At 57.8% G+C, this 22,781-nt stretch overlaps 1 protein-coding gene across 2 annotated transcripts; it reads left to right on the top strand.

Moving 5' to 3' along the window:
• Window positions 1–1,245: 1,245 nt before the first annotated feature.
• On the top strand, window positions 1,246–14,948 carry LOC123353392 (ras-related protein Rab-3D-like). 2 transcript variants are annotated; one of them, XM_044994423.1, is made up of 5 exons: window positions 1,246–1,252; window positions 4,149–4,376; window positions 8,566–8,684; window positions 10,297–10,421; window positions 11,542–14,948. In XM_044994423.1, the coding sequence occupies exons 2-5, from the start codon at window positions 4,149–4,151 to the stop codon at window positions 11,727–11,729; spliced, it is 660 nt and encodes a 219-aa protein (XP_044850358.1). In that variant the 5' UTR covers window positions 1,246–1,252; the 3' UTR covers window positions 11,730–14,948. The 2 variants fall into 2 exon arrangements, with proteins under 2 accessions (XP_044850358.1, XP_044850357.1); XM_044994422.1 differs by lacking the exon at window positions 1,246–1,252 and adding an exon at window positions 2,599–2,785.
• Window positions 14,949–22,781: the final 7,833 nt, after the last annotated feature.

The raw sequence follows: 22,781 nt of genomic DNA, 5'->3' as shown, positions 1-22,781 counted from the left end.
CGCCGGGACGTGGTGGGTGACTCGATCACGCGTAAGAGGTGGTACTTCGGGCAAGGATCGGTCAGGCAGGGCTTTAAAGGGGAATCGGCCCCTTCCCCTGGAGTTCCCTGGCTGATGCCAGGTTACGCCAGTGGGGCAGCTGGCCCCAGCAGTTTGTCTTTGCTCTGCCTGGGCTCCCTCTGGTTGTAAATTGCAGGGAGCGGCCCCTGTTGGAGCCATAAATAAACAAGCCCTTCGCTTTGCAGAATCAACATTTATAAAGGGCCAGATCCCGGCTGGTGTAAATGGGCCCAGCTGCGCTGGCTTCGGTGGCGCAACGCTGGTCTACACCAGCTGGGGGGCTGGCCTAGAGGCTTCAGGGCCTGATGTGAGATCGGGTGCATGTGTGTAGGGGGTGGGGGGGATACAGGCCGGGGTGGAGAGAGGGACTGTGCAGCTTTCCTAGGGCCGAGTGCCCCCTCCCCGATCCCCTCCCTGTTAGTTCTTGCCCCAGAGTCTCCACCCGGCAGGGCAGAGAGCCCAGGCTGTGAGTCAGGGCCCTGCACCGAGGCTGGTTTGCTCTGGCCGTCGGCACAAGATTCCTGGCTTGCATCTGCCCTGGCCGTGCCCATGCCTTGGCGCGGGATGGCTGCATGCCAGCTCCTGGCAGTGCCTCCCCGGCCAGTCACTGCTGCCTGCCGGCCCCTAAGCAATGCCGTCCCTCCCTTGCACTGCTGCGTGCCAGTGCCCATCCAGCGCGTGCCCCTCCGTTGGCTGCTCCATGCCAGTGCCCATCTGCCCTGTCATCCACCCGATACCCCTCCACTCCCTCCCGCATCCCTCCACCCTTCCGTGCCAGCTCCCACCCCCGACACAACCCCGAGGAGAGCGCTACTGTGGGATGTTTCATCGCTCCGGATGGAAAGAGCTCGGTGATGAGTCCCAGTGGCTCTATGATCTCAGGGCTCCCCTGCCTCAGTTTCCCCCGGCAGCATTGCCTCCACGCACAGCAGGATGGAGACAACCGTCCCATGATGCCCCACTAGCATGAAGCCAGGGTATTTGAACAGCAGTGATTGGGCAAGCAATCTACCAATGAGAGCTCTTGCCGCTAATCTCCCTCCAACCCATGGCATGCAAATTAGCGTTGGAAGAAGGGCAGGGATTGGTTAAGCTACCTCTGATGTCATAACGGGCCCTGCTGAGCCTGTTATGATGAGTTATTACATGCAGCGATTAACAACTTTGCTTAATTGCAACCGAATTGCTTCAGGTACAGCCTGCGCGCAAGCTCCCAGGATGGGAAGCTCGAGGGGTCTGCGTTATCCAGGGGTTAAGGTCACTGAGGACCCAGTTTGGGATTAATTCTAGCTCTTAAATTAGTTAACCAATTCCCTTGCGAATTCTCAGCCAGTTCGCTCTGTCCCGGGAGAGCGAGGACTGTACGTTTCATATGAAATGAAAAGAGTCAGATCCCAGCTTCAAGGGCCAATTATTGTGCTGGGCACGATACAGACCCTGACCAAAATCAGCACCCCTGGTGCTGGGCGCTGCTCAGACACTTAGCCAGACAGTCCTTGTCCCAAAGAGTTCACTGTCTAAACAAGGGAAGGACAAGAGGAGAAACTGAGGCACGAAAGGGGGACGTGCCTTGCCCCAGGTCCGTGGCAGAGCTGGGAATAGAGCCCAGCTGCCCAAAGCCTCAGCCTGGTGTCCTCTCCATGGCACCACGCGGCGGCTCTAGGAGGGCAGAGCCCAGTGGCTGTCAGCACAAGCCGGGGAACCGGAGCGGTTGCTTCACTTGACTGGCCCGGAGCCGCAGGGATCCGAACTGGTCGGGCTGGTTGGGTTGGAGGCCCTGGCGAAGCAGCAGCTGGCGCGGGGGTGGGGCGCGTGAGTCACTGAACCCTGGCAAGAGCTGTTACAAAGCCAGTCCTGCTGGCTCCTGCCTGGCAGTGTTTAACCCTGTCTGCACGCTGTGGCAGGCACGGGGCATCTTGCTTCCCTCCATGCGTCGGGTGAGGCCACCACCAGAGCGCTGCGTCCGAATGAGAATCCTTAGCAGGGACGCGCATTACGGTAGCACTTAGAGATCCTAACTGAGCGTGGGGGCTGCACAGACCCCCTCCCAGGATTGGGCCCCCAGCACGCACCGGGGGCCGTGCAGGCTGCCTCTGGGATCGGGCCCCCCCAGTGCATGCTGGGGGCTGAACACACGTCTGCTGTGGGAGCCGGGAACTTCACTCCATTGCCTGGTCGTCCTCGGATTACAACTCCCATGAAGCAGCCTGGTAACCCTCCTAGTGAGCAGAGGTGGAGCATCATGGGAGTGGCCGGCCCTGGTGCATCATGGGCGACGTAGTCCAAGTGATGACCTGGGCCCCGGGGTAGAACTGGGGCAGGCAGGAGGCACCAGCACTACAGCTCCCCTGAGACACTGCGATGGCGTTTGCCAACAGACGTCTCTTGGGCTTCAGGCCTTCTGGTTTGCGGTGGAAAAATCAAGTTTTTCTGCAGGAAGCAGAGGCTTTTCTGGACAAATTTCATTTAGTCGAAAAACTCCATTTCCCCTCAGAAAACAGCTTGGGTGGATAATATTCAACCGGCCCCACTCAGCCCCCACCTTGGCACTTGTGCCAGCTCTGAAAAATAGCAGCAACTCACCCCTGGTCTCACCCAGTGGCAGAATCAGGACTCGAACCCAGATCTCCTGCAGCCCAGTACCTTCACCCCACACCTGCCATTCTTCAATCAGAGCCCACCCCCCTCTGCCGCCGGGAGTGGATTTCTTCCCTTCTCCCTCTAGGTAAACAGGTTTTGGTTTTGATTTGGTTTGAAGTAGGGGTGAGAAGCAAAAGCCACAGTTCCTGCCACTTCCCAGTTAGCAAACAGCCGTGTTTGAACTTAGGCAGCCTCCTACGCACACCCTGCCCCAGTCAGGTGTGACCCAGCCCAGCCCAGGGTGCAGGGTAACCCCGCCCGGGACAGGAGGATCGTCTCTGCCGGAGGAGAAGGGCACCTGAGCAAGTCCTCGAGCAGCTGGGTGAAATTCTCCGGCCTGGGCTATGCCAGAGCTCGGACAAGGTCGCTGCAATAGGAGGCAGGATGGCTCAGTGGTTAGGGTGCTAGCTTGGGAGAGCTGCATTCGCATCCTTCTACAGTAGGGCTTAGAAGCCGCCAAGCAAGCTCAGGGTCCTGTTGTGCTGGTTGCCACACAAATACAATCCCTGAATGAGCTAATTAGCCTCTTATGTCTTTGTGCAGGACCTGAGACACTGGGGCCCTTGGGTGCTACTGTAATACACCTAATAAACAATGTACAGCGGGGGTCCTGGGCCATGGCTGGGGCTCCTATTTGCATCGCGAGAGCACTTGACATATGAGACAATGGGTGTGAGGGGAAACTGAGGCACAGAGCTGGGAGGTGACTTGCCCAAGGTCACTCAGCAGGTCTGAGCTGGGACTAGAACCTGGGAGTCGTTATTTATTAGGTGTATTACGGTAGCGCCTAGGAGCCCTGGTCACAGGCCAGGACCCGGTTGCACTCGGTGCTGTACAACCCCAGAACAGAGAGACTTGCCCCGCCCCCAAGGGCTTGACAATCTACTCCTCCAAAGATCCAGTGATGATCTGTGTGTTACTGGTGGTAAATGACTCTTCTGGGCTGGAATCTCTTCCGATCACCGGGGATTGGCTGCTCCCAGAAAGGGCTTTCCAAAGGAGAAGGAGTTGGGATCCCCTCAAACACCCATAATCGGGGTCACATCCTCTCTTTTGGAAACCTCACAAATGCTGCATGTCCTAGCTGGCCTGGGAGAGGAATGATCGCGGGGCTTTTCTTAGCCTTGTGGCTGGCTGGAAAGCAAGGCAGAATGGCTTGTTCAAAGTCACAGAGTAAAGTCCTTGGCAAAGCTGGGAATGAGACCCAGGAGTCCTGGGTCCCAGCCCCCCCCAACTCTAACCACTAGACCCCACTGCCCTCCCAGAACTGGAGATAGAACCCAGGAGTCCTGGCTCCCAGTTCCCCCTCCCAACACTAACCACTAGACTCCACTCCCCTTCCAGAGCCAGGAGAGAACCCAGGAACCCTGGCTCCCAGCCTGCCCCAACCACTAGACCCCCACTGCCCACCCCTCTGCCTTGCTGATGCCCCCTCTCTGCCCCCCTAGATGGCCTCCGCCAACGACACCCGGCAGGCCCAGAAAGATGCCGCCGACCAGAACTTTGATTACATGTTCAAGCTGCTGATCATCGGGAACAGCAGCGTGGGGAAGACGTCCTTCCTGTTCCGCTACGCCGACGACTCCTTCACCTCGGCCTTCGTCAGCACTGTGGGCATCGACTTCAAGGTCAAGACGGTCTATAGGAACGAGAAGCGGGTCAAGCTGCAGATCTGGGTGAGCGCCGGGGAGGGGAGGGAAGCGGGACCCTGGCGGGGAGGGAGGGAGGCCCCGGGGGATCCCAGCGGGACAGTTTATCTCTTGGGGGCGGGACTGTCTCTTTGTGCTGTGTTTTGTACAGCATCTAGCGCAATGGGGTCCTGGGTCATGGCTGGGACGCCCAATGTTACCGTAATACTGATAGTAGCTGATGAGGATTAGCCATGGTCCAGGCGGCCCTGCGCTTATCGATCAGGGGCCTCGGGCCAGAAGAGATCCAGCACCCTGTATGCTCTGGTGTCGGCACCAGACACTGGGAGGGGAGAGAGAGAGAGAGAGGGAGGCGTCCAACCCTCCCTGCTGCCCCTAGCAGGGCAATACTATACCGCAGGTGAATTCCTCCTGACCCTGAGCTGTGGATCGGCCTGTGCCCTGAAGCATGAGGGTTGACGGCCCTTTTCCTTTCAATCCTCGCCAGGTGCCGGTCTTTCGGTCCCAGATTCCTGGGACTTCTGGCCCCACGTGGGGCGCGCAACTTTCCCCAGCACCCTGGTCTGTACAGCCCCCCTGCAGCCAGCCCCCAGTCCTGAGCCCCCACTGCCCAGGGGGTGGCGGTTTGGAGGCTTGGCAGTTGGAGAGGCTCTGCCCTGCGTGGTGGGGTGTTGGGCCAGCTCCCCACATGGGGAGTGGATCAGAACTTGGTGGCTCCCAGCACTTGTGTGCAGCAAATGGGCGTGAAATAGGCACACTACCCCTCCAGAGGGAGGGGGCTGTTACCGTAATCACTGGAGTGCTGCAACACTTCCTTTTTAAAACTTCATTTCCTCTTCTGTTGGAGGAAGACGTTCTGCCCAGTGCTGCGGCCCTACAGGGAAGAGGCCCCACCTCTCGACCCGGAGCCAGCCAGTCCCCTGCCCAGAGTTAGATCAGAGCCAGCACCCCCTGGAAGGGAAAAGGCCCTGTGCCCCATTCCACACACCCCTGAGCCAGCCAGTCCCCCCCATTCCCCCTGGGCCCAGCCTAGAACCAGCGCCCCCTGGAGGGGAAAGGCCTTGTGACCCATTCTGTGGAGAGTGACACTTTTTAAGACTCTCTTTATTTCTTGAATGAAACGTGGCCCCGGCCCCCAGCTGGTGTGATTCAGCTTTGCTCTCTTGGCACCAGGTCACTTTACACCGGCCGGGGATCTGGCCCGTTGGCTCCACTGGCTCTGTGGCCGAGTGGGGGTCGGGCCCACGTCAAGCTGAGGCCCCAGTGGCCGCCCTGACCCACGGTCCCGGCTGGCGGGCCCGGATCAGCACGTTCTTTTCCTGTTATCTCCATGGCCGGCAGCTGCGGCGAAGTCCCTAAGTGCAGCCGGATCCCCCGGTGCTGAGGGTAAACATGCCTCCCCTCCCCACGCGGCAGCTGCAGCTGTCACTGGCTTTCGCGGGGAGGGAGGGGGGTCAGAGTCTCTTTGCTCCTGAAGGCCTCTGGCAGTCACCATGGTAATGGCACCGGCCTGCGTGTGCTTTGGCTCGGGCAGCAGCTGGCGTTACCTTGACTCCGGTAAATGCCGCTGGGCACCATCACGCAAACTCTCCACCCGAAGATTATTTCCCCCCTGCCCCCGAATCCTCTGGGGTCTCCCCCACCAGCCTGGGGACCGAGAGACCCAATCTGTCCCCCTTTTTAAATTCTGTTTTAGCCTGTGGAACTCATTGCCACTGGTTTTTTTCCATGGTGGGAACTTCACCAGCCTCCTAATGCCACCTCTGAACAATGTCTGCCTCCTCATTTACCCTCTGTCAATGCAGTTAGCCTGTGGAACTCACTGCCACAAGATGCCACTTTTGGAGAAGGGCTCCATCTGGCCAGGCAGCCTTGCTCTGGGGATTTCTATAAGGCTGAGCGGTCTCTGCACGTGCTGTGGCTTGAATCTTTGCAGGCCGTAACTCCACAGACTCCAGCCGGGAATTTGGCCCAGTGTGGTTTTTTTTCCACTGTAACCTCTTGCCCCACTGTGATAGGCGGGAGAGACCCGGAGGAGCAGTGTTGACGAATGGAGGCCCTCTCTGGGCACTGACCTGACCACTAGGAGGGATGGGTGATTTAGATCAGGGGCACGTGTAGGAGCGACATTACGGTAGCAGGTGGTTAACCCTTTGGCTTGGCTTCGCTAGAGTCACTCCCCTGCTTAATTAGATCTGAAGCTCTTTGGGGCAGGGTCCATCTGTTTGTTCTGCGGATGTACAGCACCTGATGCGTGGGTTCCTGGGCCGCGACGCTGAGGCGCTACCACAATCCGCCTCATAAATAAGTATTTACGCCTGTGCTTTGCTTTAAGGGGACACAGCTGAATGGAGAGGGGCTCATTGAAATGAGGATGGACAGATGCCTTCCTGCCACCTCCCAAAAGGATTCGTGGAAGTGTCTCTGCCTGACCCTCCGAAAAAGAGGGAGGTCAATAAATAGGTGTATTATGATAGCACCTAGCAGCCCCAGTGATAGCCCAGGACTCCATTGCGCTGGCTGCTGTACATTATTAGGTGTATTATGGTAGTGCCTAAGAGTCCAGCCATAGCCCAAGACCCCATAGGGCCAAGCACGATACATTATTTATGAGGTGTATTACGGTAGCCCCTAGTAGCCCCAGCCATGGACTGGGATGCAATTATGGTAGGTGTTGTAGATTATTTGTTAGGTGTATTACGATAGAACCTAGGAGCCCCAGTCGTGTGGCCCGTAACTCCATTGTGCTGGGCGCTGTACATTATTAGGTGTATTACGGTAGCACTTAGGCCCCCCCAGCCATGGCCCAGAACTCCATTGCGCTGGGTGCTGTACATTATTAGGTGTATTACAGTAGCACCTAGGGCCCCCCCAGCCATGGCCCAGAACCCCATTGTGCTGGGCGCTGCACGAACACAGAACAAACAGATGGTCCCTGCCCCAGGGTGCTGATCCTCTAAATTCGACTAATTTAACGGAGATTAGTTTAAGGCCTAGTGTTGATCCCATCATCTAGGCAGGACATTGCAGGTTTTAGCCTGCGGAACTCATTGCATCAGCTGTAAGGCCGACTCTCCATTCCAGACACCCGCCGCCGGCAGACTCTGCTAGTCAGTGCCGTGTAGACGGGTGAGGTCTGGCCGACCCAGCAGAACCCCTACCGGAGACGCGGTTATACCAGCCGAGCGTTGCTTTTGCTGGGCGTGGTGATTTTGGTGGGGTGGGGTGGAATGAGCGATCCTGGTGGAGCGCCGCCTGCCCAAACAAAAACAAAAACAAACCCGGAGTGCCGCCCCCTCCCAAGGTGCCGCCCCAAGCACGTGCTTGGTAGGCTGGTGCCTGGAGCCGTCCCTGGGATGGAGACACCAGGGTATTTAAACAGCAGTGATTGCGCAAGCAATCTACCAATGAGAACTCTTGCTGCCAATCTCCCTCCAACCCATCCAGCATCCCTGTAGTCCTGCCTTCCGCAGCGGGCTGACTAGGATCCCACCCGGTCTCTTCCCTATCCCGCACCCCTCCACAAGTCCCCTCCTTGCCCACCCCATCCAGGCAAGCCGCCCACGCTTCGCTCTCTCTCCACACGGCAGAAAGGGGATCCTCCGGCTCGCCGGTGTTTTATTTTTAACAGCAGCCCGTTCAAATTTCCATTCCGCCCCCTTAGTAATAGATTTTTTTTTTTAATTACACGCAAACAGTGCGTCTTACGTGCATCTGAGCTGTCATGGAAACGAGCCCCAGTTCCTGGTACCAGCCTGACACTTCCAGGCCTTTTAATGAAAAGATCTGTCTGTCACGGCCCTCTGTGCGCTCTCTGGTCTCCACAGTAACAGGCCCATCTCTGGTCTCTGCCTGCTCCTGAGAGTAGATAAGAGCCATACAAGGCCAAGCAGATAGCGAGCAGCTGACATTTCTCACCCTCCCACAATGCACCACTTCACGGCCCCTAACTGAAGCAGCCCTGCGGACACCTGGGGAGAGATGGGCCCTGCCCCAGGGAGCTTGCAGTCCAAAGAAAGGGTTATCCCTTGTTTTACAGATGGGGAAACTGAGGCCCGGGGGGGGCGGGAGTCTCTGGCAGGAAGTGAAGGGGAGCATTAACCCTCAAGCCTCCCACAGCACTACCTCCGGGTTGAAATCTTCCCCTGTGCTGCTGGGGATCTTGCAAAGAAGCAGCTCTTATTTGTGCATGTTGTGGGGACGGGATTGTTTAAAGGACACCGCAGGGCAGGAGAGATACCGGACGATCACGACGGCTTATTACCGAGGAGCCATGGGCTTTCTGTTGATGTACGACATCGCCAACCAGGATTCCTTCAACGCCGTGCAGGACTGGTAAGAGACCCCCTGTTCCCTTGCGTTGTACCATGAGAGCCAGTCGTGTCCAGGGCTGAGTGACGATACAGGCACTGGGGGGCCCCTGTTTAGGGCCCCTGGCTCCCTGAGGGTCACAGGGATTGAGGTCAAGATCTCCGTGGGGGAAAATGAGCTCTCTGACTGGTGCTGGTGGTGAAGAAAAGCTTGAGCCGAGCAAAACGGACGTCTGCCTGAGTCTGCCGAGAGCCTGAGTTGATAGCTCAAAAGAGCACGGAGTTGTCTGTTGCAGCGACCCTGCCTGAGTCTGCCGAGAGCCTGAGCCCGTCCGCCTGAGGGCGTGAGTGGGGGAGGGAATATGGCCCCCTCAATCCCTCCTGCCCTGGGGAGGGCCCTGCCTCCGTTGGAAACTCCTGATAAGGTTGCAGCGCTCATGTTCCTTAAAGACACGGCGTCGTTGGGAGGGGGCCCATCCGTAAAGACTCATTGGATTTTTAAGATCTTTTATGGCGGGCGGGGCAGTGTTGGGGATGGAAGAGGCAGGTCACTGCACTGAACTATGGGGAAAACCGAGGCGGGGTCGACCTCGGAGATGGGGCTCTTCCCCCCCCCCCGACTTTTTCACTGCTCCTTATTCCTGGCTTCACCCCTCTCTGGGGTCTGTTTGTCATCACCCCCCGTGCCCAGCTGCAGCCTCCCGCAGGGAGAGGCACAAATCTGCTGGGGCCACCCATGGGTCAGATTGACAGAGTCACCGGGTTTAAGGAGGAGGATTCAGGCTGTCCGGGGCCGATGCTGCAGCTCGGAGCCCCTGAGCTGCCTCGGGCCAGGCTGAACGGGGAAGGGATTTAGCCCAGGGATATAGTGGAAGCCAGGACTCCTGGGTCCTCTCCCTTGCTCTGGAAGGAGGGTGGGGTCTAGTGGTTAGAGCAGGGGGCTTGGGAGTCAGGACTCCGAGGTTCTCTTCTGGGAGGGGAGCCCTCGGACGGCTGCTTTCACTCACACAAAGCCCACTGGGTGCCATTTCTTCCTGGGACTGTGTTTAACGCTGCTGAACACTGACGGATGCACTTTCCCTCTAAAGATCTCCGAGTGCTTTACAAACAGGGTTTGGTAGTTATTATTATTTTGATCCCTCTTTCACAGAAGGGGAAACTGAGGCACAAGGTAGCAGAGACACCCAAAGTAGTTATCTTTTCCACCCCCTCCTCTCTACCCACTAGGCCCCTCTCCCCTCCTAAGCCTGGGCATAGATAGAACCTTGGACTCCTCACTCCCAGCCCCACAGCTCGAACCACTAGACCCCAAAGCCCTCCCAGAGCTGGGGATAGAACCCAGGAGTCCTGACCTCAAAAGGATAGTAAACAATGTGAGTTGGTGGGGGAAGGATGCGTTCAGTCCCTCCCATGGAAGAGCCTATATGTTGTGCAAATTCCTGGCTGGTGTGGGGCTCATGTTGCTTTAAGACGGGGTGGTGCGGGGTCCCCAGCGATAAAAGACACATTGGATTTGTAACCCTGTTCTTTTATAAGGGAAGGAGGAGTCAGAGTGGGGTGGGGTGAAGGTGATTGACAGCTGGGTGCGCACGGCTTGTAAGCAAGGCCCGAGTTCAATTCCCACCCCCGCTCCGTAGGGCAACCCAGATCAAGACATACTCGTGGGATAACGCCCAGGTGATCCTGGTGGGGAACAAGTGTGACCTAGAAGATGACCGAGTGGTGGCCACAGAGGATGGCAAGCGGCTGGCAGATGAGCTAGGTAGGTGCCCTCCACTCCAGCCCCGCAGCGGCTGGAGAACCTGGAACGGATTTTTCTGTTTGTCGACAATTCCAAAAACCCCAGCAATTCAAACAATTCAAAACATTCAGCAAGTTGAAAACTGTTTTGTTTCGACTTGAGGCAGAAGTTTTGAACTGGAGCATTTTTAACTTCTTTTGTTTAATTTTAAAGAACACAATTGAAGGAAATTTTGAGAGGAAAAAAACTTAAATGTGTTATTTTTTAAAAAATTCTTTTGGTTTTTTTTTTGTTTTTTTTGGGGGGGGGGATGTTGTTTTTTGGTTTGGGTTTTCTTCCCCTCCAACTGCAACAATTTGGCAGAACCAAATTCCCATGAAAATCAGCAGTCGGTAGGCACCTAATTTAGGCCTGAGGGCTCAGGCACTTGGCTAACGTTTTATTTGCAATCACAAACTTCTCCATGAACAGAAGGGGCCTCTCCCAATCATCTCGCCGCCCTTAACTCTTGTTTTTTGTGTCACCTCGCCCCCTAGTGGCCAACGTCAACAGATAAAAGTCCTACTGCTGCTGGCCTCTATAGTCCTAGATTCCAAGGCCAGAAGGGACCATTGTGATCAGCTAGTCTGACATCTTGCATCACATAGGCCAGAGACCTGTAGGTAGTTATAGAGGGGGATCGGGTTATTGCTCCGTTAGTTCAGGTGTTAAGGGATTGGGGGTTTCATGCCAAAGGCTAAGGGTTCAAATCCTCTTCCTGGATCCACCGTAAGAATGGCCATATTGGGTCAGACCAAGGGTCCATCTAGCCCATCCTGTCTTCTGATGCCAGGTGCCTCAGAAGGAATGAACAAGTGATTCATCCCCTGTTGCCCATTCCCAGCTTCTGGCAAACAGGCTAGGGACACCATCCCTGCCCATCCTGGCTAATAGCCATCGATGGACCTATCCTCCATGAACTTCTCTGGTTCTTTTTTGAACCCCGTTATAGCATTGGCCTTCACAACATCCTCTGGCAAGGAGTTCCACAGATTGACTGTGCGTTGTGTGTAATTTCAGTCACCAACACGCGATTTTTCTTCTCCTTCTGTTCTTTCTCTTTCCCTCCTTTCTCCCCCTTCCTTCCCTCCCCTCCCCGCAGGGTTTGAATTCTTCGAAGCCAGCGCCAAGGACAACATCAACGTCAAGCAGGTCTTTGAGCGCCTGGTGGACATTATCTGCGAGAAGATGAATGAGAGCCTGGACACCAACACCACCCTCGTCGGCAACAGCAAGAACGGGGCCCTGACCGAGACTCCACCCCCACAGTCCAACAGCTGCTCCTGCTAGATAACAGACTCCACCCACCTCCGCTCCTCTTTTTCCGCCCCCCTCACCCACCGCCCCAGCGATCACATTGATGTCATAGATAATTAGGATGGGAGGTTATGGGGAGAGGCAGATCTCTTGGGCTGGTGTCCCACTGTTTCTCTATTTGCCTATGACAACAATGCGTTTTCCCTTTCCTTATTCCCAAGCCAGGGTTCTTCCATCCCGGCAACCACAGCCAGCAGAGGGATGAGGAACGTGAGCCCATCCACCGGACCTCAGAGGTGGTGGGGCAGGCCCAGGCCCCCCACCGCTGACGCAAATTGGCCTGACTTCTGTTGACTTTGATGGCGCTGACGTGGATGCTACGGATCCAACGGGGGTCTGATGCCTCAGTAGCTGCACAGTCTCTTGGGCGTGCGTCTATTAACCAAGCCCTAGGTACAGCTTTGCAGAAGGCTGGGGCATCGAACCCCCACGTAGATCTGTGACAACTGCTCTGTGTTTGTAAGAGGACGGAGAGGGGTGTCGGGGGAGATGTGGGGAGGTTTCCTGCACAGGGCTTGCTGCAGGATCCTCATGCTGGAAAACAGGTGTTGGGGGAGGGGGAAGATCCAGTTTCATCTCAATTTTCCACTGAACATTTCACGCTTTTCCCAGTGAAAATTCGTGTCCTGACCATCTTTGACCAAAAAGCGGAGCGACTTATTCTGAAATGCCTCCTGGATGTTGTAGTCCAGCTGCCTTGTGCTCCTGTTCTCTTCTGTAGAACGGAGGCCTTGGTCAGACTACATCTCCCATGATGCACCACATTCTCTCTGCTAGGAGGGCGGTTTGCATCATGGGAGTCCCTGGCCATGGTGCAGCATGGGAGATGTAGTCCAACTAAGGAACCCGGCTCATAGGGGAGAATGGAAGCTTGAGGCCACTGAACTACAACTCCCATGAGGCACCACAGCAGCATTTCCAAAGCAACTCAACCCCACCTGACTTTCCCATAGAGTCGCACACCCTGTAAATGGCCAGGGGCGCCTAGTGCGCTCCCCCACCCTGGTGCATTTGTTTGCACTAGTGTCGAAGGCTCCCATGGCGGGGTTTCAGTGAAAATAACACAAAGCACCCGAGAGTTGGGCCAAAGATCCCGGGCCTGATTTCCCGTTGCACTGAGCCTTGTACGGTGATTTATTTACACGAGGATGTGAGGGGTTAAAATCAATTCTAATCTGATTTGCACTAATGGTGCATGGGGGGAGGGGTTGCACTAGTGATGCAGGGCACTGGGGAGTTGGACCAGTGAGGCAGGAAGGGCCAATGGGTAGAGAGACTTGCCTCCATCTTGGGGTGTTGGTTCCAGGCCGGAGCCCGGCTTGGCAGTGACTGAGACCCTAATCTAATGCAGGCAACGCGAGAGCTTGCCCCAGGCTTGAGGCTTCGGGATCCATCACTATTTGGTTCGGTGTCCTACACTGTGAGGGGCTGGTGCGCTGTGGGGCAGTTGAGGCAGAGCTGCCCTAGAACCAAGCTTCGCAGGGCCTGGGGCCCAGATCCTCTTGCCATTCCCTGGGTTTTGAGGACATCTGACTCCCTTTGTGAGCCCTCTGCCCCCAGCCTGCATTAAATATCCCCGTCAGGCCCACAGACTCCAGTGCTGTTATTTTTGGGAGGTGCCGTGCAGGCACCCAATGGGGCACCTTCCAGAAAGCTGTAGCTGGTAGATGGGCCTTGGATAACCCCCGAGGGAGGAAAATCACTAGATTCCCCATCAGGGGATGGCTATGCTTGGACCTGGAGCAGGGCATGAGACTCGGTTGTTCCCCTACTTCTGGGGTCGTGCCTAGTACCTGGTGTCAGCTAGAGCAGCCACTGGGCTGCTCTAATTCATGCTCTGTTTCCCAAGAGCCCCTGCTGAAGCATGGAGTACCCATAATGCAATGTGTTCCTCTCACACCCCCCACACACACTAGGTTCAGTGCCCTTCTACCAGCTTCCCATTGGCTGGGGTCGGCCCTGCCCCTTCACAGTGTGTGTGGGAGCGGGGGAGGCAGGATTCTCAGGTTGGGCTGTCTCTGCCCACTTTGTTCAGCCTTAAAAAGGCCTTAACTGAGAATCAGCCTCTGGAATCTGGACTCTTGTGTGGCAGCTGCCCCTTACTGTACTGGGACTCGGCTCCTTTAAAAAGGAGTCAGACACATTCCAGGGTGACGTGAAACGCTCCTTGATGTCCCAGTCATTTCAGCCCCTCTGTGGCTATCGATTAGCTTCTCCTCGCTGGAGCAAGCTTCTGTGCGACAACTGGGCTCTCCTGGAGTCCGATCTCACGGCTCTCTGTGAAGCAAGTGCTCAGGATGCGGCTGCAGAGACTGGTGCGCTGGGGGGACCAGACAGCAAGGGTGAAAACTCGGGATCGGCGTGGGGGATAATAGACACCTATATAAGACAAAGCCCCAAATCTGGGGACTGTCCCTATAGAATCGGGACATCCGGTCACCCTACGGTGCACCATCCCTCAGCTCACAATGCGACACTTACGCGCTTCGTGCCCCAGCCGTGCAGTGTTTTGGCCACGGGGGGGGGGGGTGTTGCATCACTCAGATTTCCAGGGGATGTGCAATCTTTAAAAACAGAGGAGAGGCCAGTGTCTTACTTTTACAAAAAAAGAAACAAAAGTGCCTTTAGCAAAAGCCAAACTCTTGATCAGTCATGTGTAGCTGCCACGCTCCCAGCTAAGCTGTAGCCCCGTGGTAAATGTCTTGTTTAACCTCACGCTCTTTTCTTCTTAGCCAGACCTATGCCTTCCCCCTACACCCTTCCCAGAGTTATTTGAGAGAGAGAGATGCGCAGAGTTCAAGGCCAGAAGGGATCATTCACTCATCTCCTCTGACCTGCTGTGAATCAGAGGCCATGAAACTTCATCCAGTTACCCCTGTCTTGAGCCAAAGATAGATACGCTGGCACTGATCTTTAAAATCCCTGTGGTCAGATCTCTGTAACAGGGTGTGTGTGTGGGGGGGGGGTGTTATAACTGATGTAGCATGTGAACATTGGAAGGTGGCATCCACCCCAAAAAATAGGCCTAAAGAAATTGAAACCTGACCAAAGTGGGATTTAGGTATGACTGGGGCGGGGATGGGCTTTTTGTTCTGTGTTTGTACAGGGCCTGGCACACTGGGCCATGACCAGGCTTCTGAGCGCTACCATAATATGCCTAATAAAGACTAATAATGCCTTTGAAAATCCCAACGGAAGGGTCTGATGACTGACTGATTTCTACGCAGGCGGGTCTCGGGCCCCCTCCACGGGCCAGATGATATAGTTAGGTGGTGGTGGAGGCGTCTCTGGCTCAGGGTATGAGAGACAAGGGGGGAGGCAATGGCTTTTATTGGCCCAAGCGCTGCTGGTGAAGGAGACAAGCTTTGGAGCGCCAGGCAGCTCCTCTGCGGGACCTGAAGGAATCCCAAGTTTAGCTTTGGCACAATTCAACTTTGATTTTTCTATCAGTTCGATGGATACGAGGGATGTTTATTTTAAGCACATTTTTGATTGTTTGGAACCAATTTACCCATTCACCATTGCACAAAATTATGGGTTTTAAAGCATTTTTTTCTATGTATTTAAATTTTCCCAGTTGTGGGAAAATATGGGGGGGATCAGAGACGGGGAGGGGAGCGGACCATGACACTCGACGTTGGGATTCAACAAAGAAAGCTTGAGAGCCATCAACACACAAGCTGGCAACACCACGCGTCAAAAATTTACCCTTCACTCAAAGTCTAGTAAATTCTCAAGCAGCATGTTTCTTACGTTGCCCGGCTGTCAGTGTCAATGGTCAGTGGAAATCGTTTTGCCTCCTTTGTGGGTGGTGGCGACCGCACAAATAGCGCCCGTGTTCCTTTTCCCAGCTGTCTTTTCCCGCCCGCACCCCAAAAAAGCAGGAGAATGTAGGGAGGCGAAATACAGACCCTCATGCCTTTTAATTCCCTCTTTCCTCTCGCTTGTCAGTTTCACCCAACAAACTGCTTCCAAATCTTCTTTTTGCGGGGTGGGGTCTGGGGGCGATCGGCGGAAAATCTACCAAAGCGCCTGCAGTTTTGCGGTGATGTTAATGGCCCCTGGGGAAACGGCTGCGTCTGCCATGTGCCTAGCTAATGAGTTCTTTGCACTTATTGCTAAGGGGCAGGAGTGGGGTTAAACGAACGAGGTGATTTGTCATTAGGGGAAGGCTAATTAAAAATGGGCATCTTGCCAGCGGCCGGCGCCTTTCGTGCTTCTTGCTAATGGCAAATGGCTGGGGGAAGCAAAGGATGTGGGTGAAGAAAAGCAAAGCTGAACCTTTCCTTTAGCAAGCGTTGGGACAATGAAGCCCATCAGGAAGGGTGGGCTCGTGATAAAAGCCCTGGCCTGAGACCTGCCTGTCGCTCTGTGCCTCAGTTTCCCCTGCACAAACCAAGGCTCATAACCCTGCCTTTTGTCTTGGCTATTTCGGCTGGGAATGAGAGCTGGGCCGATAATGGCGGTTTTTTTGGTTGGCTGACACTTCTGAAAAACTCAACCCCCCCAAAATTGCAGAACCTTTTCGAAATTCTCAGCAAAGGGAAAAGTTGCGGGGGGGGGGGATTATTTTGGCTTGAACAGAATGTTTTGCTTAGATTACAAGTAGGGGTTTTGTTTTTATATTTAAAGAAAATAAAATGGAAGGAAATAACGCAACAAAACGGTGGAACCTTGCAACGTTTTCTGATTTATTTTTCTTACACGAACAGCCGTCGAGAAGCAGCATGTTCGAGAGAAAGGTTTTGGGGTCACCGAATCTGCATTTTTCTCTTGAAAAAACATTTCAGCCCAAACATTTCAACTAGCTCAATTGTAAATGCTTTGTGGCAGGAACTGTCTTCTCCTAGGAGCTATGCAGCGCCTGGCACAAGGGGGCCCTGATCTTGCTGTGAGGACTCCCACCCGACGCGCGCCTCCTGCCGCGCACCCCAAGGATCCTCTTGCGCTCCCCACTTTGGAGACCACTGCACTAGCTGTCTTTTACCTGAATCCACATCCTCACCAGCAGCAGGAAGCCCTCAAAAGGGCTAGCGGGGTGGAGAAGGGGTCTTGCAGGGAAGAGGCAGCATGAGGGTGGGGACTGGGGGTAAGGGGCAGCACGAGGGCGGGCTCTCGAGGAGAAGGGGCATCCCTCTCAGAGCTGGGGGTAAACCCAGGAGTCCTGGCTCCCACCACCCGCTCTAGCCCACTGGACCCCACTGCCCTCCCAGAGCTGGGGGTAGAACCCAGGAGTCCTGGCTCCCAGCACCATCCGCTCTAACCCACTGGACCCCATGCAGTTAATGATCAAATTCAGGTTCCTGCTGCTCCTCCCTCTGCAGGTTCTCTCGGGCGCTGGGGGCAGGGGTCTCTCTAGCTCCCCCCAGCAGTGCAGTGGGAGCCCCCCTCCCCCTAATCTGGGCTTCCCCTTCTGCGGCCAGTCAGGTGCAGTGTCAGAGCCGAGGCATGGCTCTTTAAGGCTGTGAGGCCTTGAGCTGGAGGGAGGGCGACCCCCCCAAACCATTTACTGCTGCTTAGTGCAGAGGGGGAGGCCTGGCAACTCCACAGCGCCCCCTGGCCGGGAAACGGGGCAGCCAGAGGAGCTGCATGAGGGCACCTGGCCTGGGCAATGGGCGCAGGGGCAGTGCCTGAGCAGGGTTACAGGAAGGGCCCCGGAGCAGGGCCCTGCCCCACCGAGCCAGCATGGGGCAGGAACCGATGGGGGACGAGGGACTGTGCCAATGTCAGGGGCAGGGAGGTTCCCCAGGCCCTGGTGAGCTGGGGGAAGGGGCTGGATGCAGCAAGAAGCAGGGAGCTGGTCCAGGGAGGACACAAGGGGTGGGCAGGGAACTGGTCGCAGGGGGCTCAGAGGCAGAACATGGTGTCTGAACAGCCTGCAGGAAGGGAGGGATGTCCCCCCTCCCTGCAGAGAACAGGCTGGGGGGCTGCTCCGGGGGTGTGTCTCCATTTCCCCTCCCTGCAGAGAACGGGCTGGGGGGCCACTCCGGGGGTGTGTCTCCATTTCCCCTCCCTGCAGAGAACGGGCCAGGGGGCTGCTCCGGGGGTGTGTCTCCATCAAGGCCAGCTCCTGGTACCAGCTTAGGAAGCAGGTGCTTGAGGCGGCCACTCCGGAGAGGGGCGGCAGGCCCAGCTATTCGGCAGCAATTCCACGGAGGGTCCCTCATTCCATTTCCCCTCCCTGCAGAGAACAGGCCGGGGGGCTGCTCCGGGGGTGTGTCTCCATTTCCCCTCCCTGCAGAGAACGGGCTGGGGGGGAGCGTGGAGGGTGGACACTGCTGGGAAGGCAGCAGCAGGGAGCAAAGGCCGCACTGGCTGGCTCGCAGGCACCGAGAAGTGGACAGAGGGGAGAGCCAGGCTGGACGCAGGCCCCGGGAAGCGGCTGGCCGGGAGGCGCCCTGCATGGCTGGGGGTGTGCCAGTCTGAGCAGTGCTATTCCCCCCAGCCCCACAGGCCAAGGCACCGCCTCCAGGGGCGCCCCCTGCAGCAGCAGGCCCCCCAGTGCTGCCCCCTGCAGGCCTGTGGCGTTACCGATCTTCAGAAAGATGTAGAGCAGGATGATACGGATCTTGTCATAGGCCGGCACGCTGGGGTCCAGCAGGACGGGCACGATGATCTTCATGGGGTCCTTGATCATCTCCCCGTCCACGTCTGTCCCCATGGCCAGGTCCTGGGGGGCGAGGGGGCCGCACACACGAGGCCCAGCTCAGGCCGCTTCGCTTCCACCCGCCCCCGCAGCAGGATGGGAGACGCGATGGCCCCACGACCCACAGCTCGCCTACCCCCTGTGCCAGGGCCCCCTCCTCCCTGGGGTCAGCTCCCCCTGGGGTGAGCAACGGGCCCCCAGGGAGTAACCCGAGCCCCATGTCCCCCTTCTGCACCCCTGGTGCTGCATGGTGGGGCTGGCCCTGGCTCCAGCGAGCCTGTGGGTCTGAGACCCCTCTCTCTGGGCTGAGTCATGAGCCAGACTCTGCCCCCCAGCCAGGCTCTGCCCACAGACCCACCTGCTGCATGCTGCACAGCTTCTCCACCAATCCTTTGAAGTGCCGCATGCAGTGCTCAGCCAGGTTCAGGTGTGTGGAGTACTGCGGGGAGAGACCAGGGCATGGGGGAGTTTACCGCATCACCGGCTGGTCCAGAGCACCTGCACCCCCCAACCCCCAAGGAGGGCCCCTCGGCCAGAGGGGCAGCCCCAACTGGCTGTATAAGGCGAGTATATAGGGATTGTTTTGCCCAGCACTGATGTGCAGCCACCTCTGGGGTGGAGCGGGGCAGCTGGAGGGGAGGATCAGGAGGAGGAAGCAGCTTCCAAAGCAGCCCACGGTTTCTCTGTTAGCCACCACGAGGCTGGGGGCTTGGAGACCAGCTGGTGTCGGGGTACCTGTGCCAGTGGCCAGGAGCTTTCCGTTGGCACATGGCCCAGTGGCACCAGGAGTGACTCCATCGGGCTGGTTTGGAAGCCCACCAAGGCCCTCTCACGAGAGCTGCAGCAGCAAGGCGTGGGCATTACCCCAGGGCTGCCATTGCTGGGGCTAACGGGGCAGCTCTGGGCACTGATGGCAGGATGCTGCCCATGGTGCCACACAGCACCTGGGGGGAAAATGGCTCTGCCCGACGGGACAGGTCAGCAGCTCTCATCAGGCAGTAAAGCAGGGCCGCCTGGGAGAGGGGGGGCAAGTGGGGCAATTTGCCCCACGCACTGGGCCCCGCAGGGGCCCCCATGAGAGTTTTTTGGGGCCCCTGGAGTGGGGTCCTTCATTCGCTCTGGGGGCCCTGGAAAACTCTCACGGGGCCCGAGCCCGGGAAAACTCTCATGGGGCCCGGGCCCTCGGTGCTTCTTCTGCTCTGGGTCTTCGGCGGCGGGGGGTCCTTCCGCTCTGGGACCCACCACCGAAATACCCTGAAGACCCGCGGCGGAGGGTCCTTCTGCCCTGGGACCTGCCGCCAAAGACTCCAGGCCCCTTGAATCCTCTGGGTGGCCCTGCAGTAAAGCGGAGTGCCCCAGAGTGCCCTGCCCCCCAGAGAGTCCCTACTGTCCCTCACCAGCCCCACAGAGCACCTGGCCCCCCCCATCAGCCCCACTGAATGCCCTGCCCCCCGTCCACTAACAGCCCCAGCCCCGTTACGTTGTTCAGCTCTTTCTGGTATTGGGGCATCTTCTTCAGCATCTGGGACAGGTCCTTGATGTTGGCCTGGAGGGAGGCGGTGGTGAGACCCCAGCCCCTCCCAGCACACGGAGCCTCCTGCAGGGCAGAGGCCTCGCCTGGGGCCGGCCACAGCAGCCCAGCCACGTGTACCAGGGCCAGGGCGGGTCACTCAGGCCACACGTAGCTGCGGCTTGGGTTAGACCTGCTTTTCCCAGGCCAGCTGGAGTAAGACAGGAGCCCTGCAACCCAAGCGCCCCTGAGGTGTAAAGCGGCAGCAGGCCGGGGAGATGCCAGCGCTGGCTCCCTGCAGCTCTTCCTGCACAGCCCAGATCCTGCTGTCTGACCCCGCCCCATGGGCCTCTGCCCTCCCACACCCTGGGGAGTTCCAGAGCTTTGGCTGGGGGCAGGGGGCTGCACATACACTTCTTAGCCCTTTACAGGCAAACCCTGGGAGCAATGGGACAGCCCCACCTCCGCCAAGGCCTCCTGGGGCAGCAGCGCAGCCTCCCCTCCCCATCAGTGGCACTGGGATGGGTTCCCCCATCCTGGACTTCCCAATCGCTCCCCCCACAGCCCCCGCCGCACCTTGTCCGTGGTCAGCCTCTTGCTCTCAGAGAAGGTGCCCAGCAGCTCCGTCACCTTCCTGCAGCAGGGAGAGGGGTCAGACTGGAGCCAGGCACTGCCTTGGAGGTAGGGGGTGTCCTGTCCTATACTACAGGTGATAGAGCCCCCCGCCCCACAGCACCAGGGTTTTTTGCCTCGAGAGCCTCAGATGGGGCGGGGGGAGTGTGGGGGGCTCTTCCCAAGTTATCCCAAGGCAGAGAGTTCAGTGCACCTCTGGGGGCTCCTGGCGCCTTGCTGGGTGGGTCTGGGGGCAGCAGCAGGCCCAGCAGGAGGTTGGTGAGGGACTCCCTCAAGGGGTCTGTGAGGCGCATGGGGAGATCCTGGGATCGGGGGAAGACAGTGTCCAGGGGGATCCCCGAGAGGAGATGCAGACAGTGGCTCTGGAAGGGAGCGCTCAGGGGTCCTCTGGGGAGAGGGGCTGGGGCCAGGGGGTCTCAGCACTCAAAAAGGAGCATGTCAGGGGGACGGGCCTCAGCACTGAGGGGGAGGGAGAGGGGGAGTCCTGGCAGTGAGCAGGAGAGGGGTGTGTTGCGTGGGGGTGTCCCTGCACTGGGTGGGAAAAGGTGTGTCCGAGGGGGGAGGTCCTGGCATTGGGAGGGGCATGGAGTGGTGTGTCCAGGGGCAGTCCCGGCTCTGGGTGGGGCATGGAGGGGAGTGTCCGAGGGATGGGTGGGACACTGAGGGGGATGGTAGGTGAGCTCGTGCAGCAGTGGAGACACCAGGTCGAAGCTCCGGTCTACGATCAGCAGCTGAGAGCGGGCTTTGTCGGGGCCCTGGGCAAAGGAGAGAGAGACCCGTCACCCCCTGCTCCAGCAGAGGGGTCCTGGCCTGGCTCACACGGCACAATCCAATGGGCCCTGGTGGCCTGAAACTTCACCACTCGCCCTCTCTGCGGCCCAGCCCCCAACCCCAGGGGGAAGCCAAGAGACACCCCCCAAGCTAGCTGGGACGTACCCTGGGGTCCTGACCTGACCGGCAGGGAGAGCTCCCCACCCAGCTGCGTTGCAACGCCCCCTGCAGGGACAGGCCACCTGCCCCTCGTGTAAATAGCAATGCCCCCCTCCCCCAAGCATGCTCTCTGCTCGTGCCTCTCCACCAACGGGAGCATGTCCCTTGCAAGGCAGCCCCCCGACTGCTCCCTGCCCCATATGCTGTGTGGGGGCCGGGAGAACTACACCAGAAGGCCCTGGCTAGTCTATTGTTAACCAACACCAGGCCCAGAGACTCTTTGATACAAGGTCCCAGAGGGGGACAATGGGACGTTATCCTGATGCCCCACCTTGCATCTGAGCTGGGACCCCATGTGAGGCTCTAGCTCCCCACTCCCAGCCTGGGTGGCCCCCAGCATCCAGCTGGACAGAGACCACTCAAATGGTCAGCATCTCAGACCCACATCATGGGCGCTGGCCCAGCCCCTGCTCCCTGCCTGATCAGCATGCACTGCCCTCTTGGCGCAGCAGGTGGCGCTAGGAGACCAGCCCTGCGCTCCCATGGCAGGCGGCTCTGAAACCAGCTCCAGCAGCCCCAGTGGAACCCAAGCCCACCCAGGAGCACCTCGGCAAGGGGCTGCATCTGCTCTTCGCTGGGTAGCACAGACAGTCTGGGGAGGGGGGAGCGGAGACATACAGCCCCTGACGCTTCCCCAACTGTCCCACCTCAGTACATGGCCCGATTTTCAGCCACACTTGGGAGCAGAACCTCGGACCAGTCACCACCCACTCGCTGGCAGGTCTCCACAGTCTCTGGGTAAATGGGTTGAGGTTAGGGTGACCAGATGTCCCGATTTTATAGGGACAGTCCTGATTTTGGGGTCTTTTTCATATGTAGGCTCCTATTACCCCCCACCCCCGTCCTGATTTTTCACACTTGCTCTCTGGTCACCCTAGTTGAGGCTGATGGGGAAGCGCCTCTCTTGGACGAGTATCTGGCCCCCACCACTGTAGCACTATCATTGCTTCATCCTGCCTCCCCCCAAACCATGCACGTGGGGCTGGGCAGCGCTGTCACCCCATTGCAGAGGGGGATGGAGGCCCAGAGAGGCTGGGTGACTCACCCAAGGTCACACAGGGAGTCTGTGGCAGAGCAGTGACATGAACCCAGAGCTGAAGCCATCATTGCTCTCCAGACCTACCCAGCCTGGGTGGGTTGCTATTCCCCCACCCCCGGACTCTGCTCACACCTTTGCCAGTTAGGCTCTGCTGGAGGGATCCCCGACTGCAGATGGGGGGCCTGGCTTAACCATCGGGTCACCCCA

This window comes from Mauremys mutica, chromosome 20, assembly GCF_020497125.1.
Source record: "Mauremys mutica isolate MM-2020 ecotype Southern chromosome 20, ASM2049712v1, whole genome shotgun sequence".
Lineage (NCBI taxonomy): Eukaryota > Metazoa > Chordata > Testudines > Geoemydidae > Mauremys > Mauremys mutica.
Note: the sequence above shows the minus strand (reverse complement) of the source record. Positions and strands in the feature narration are given on the sequence as shown.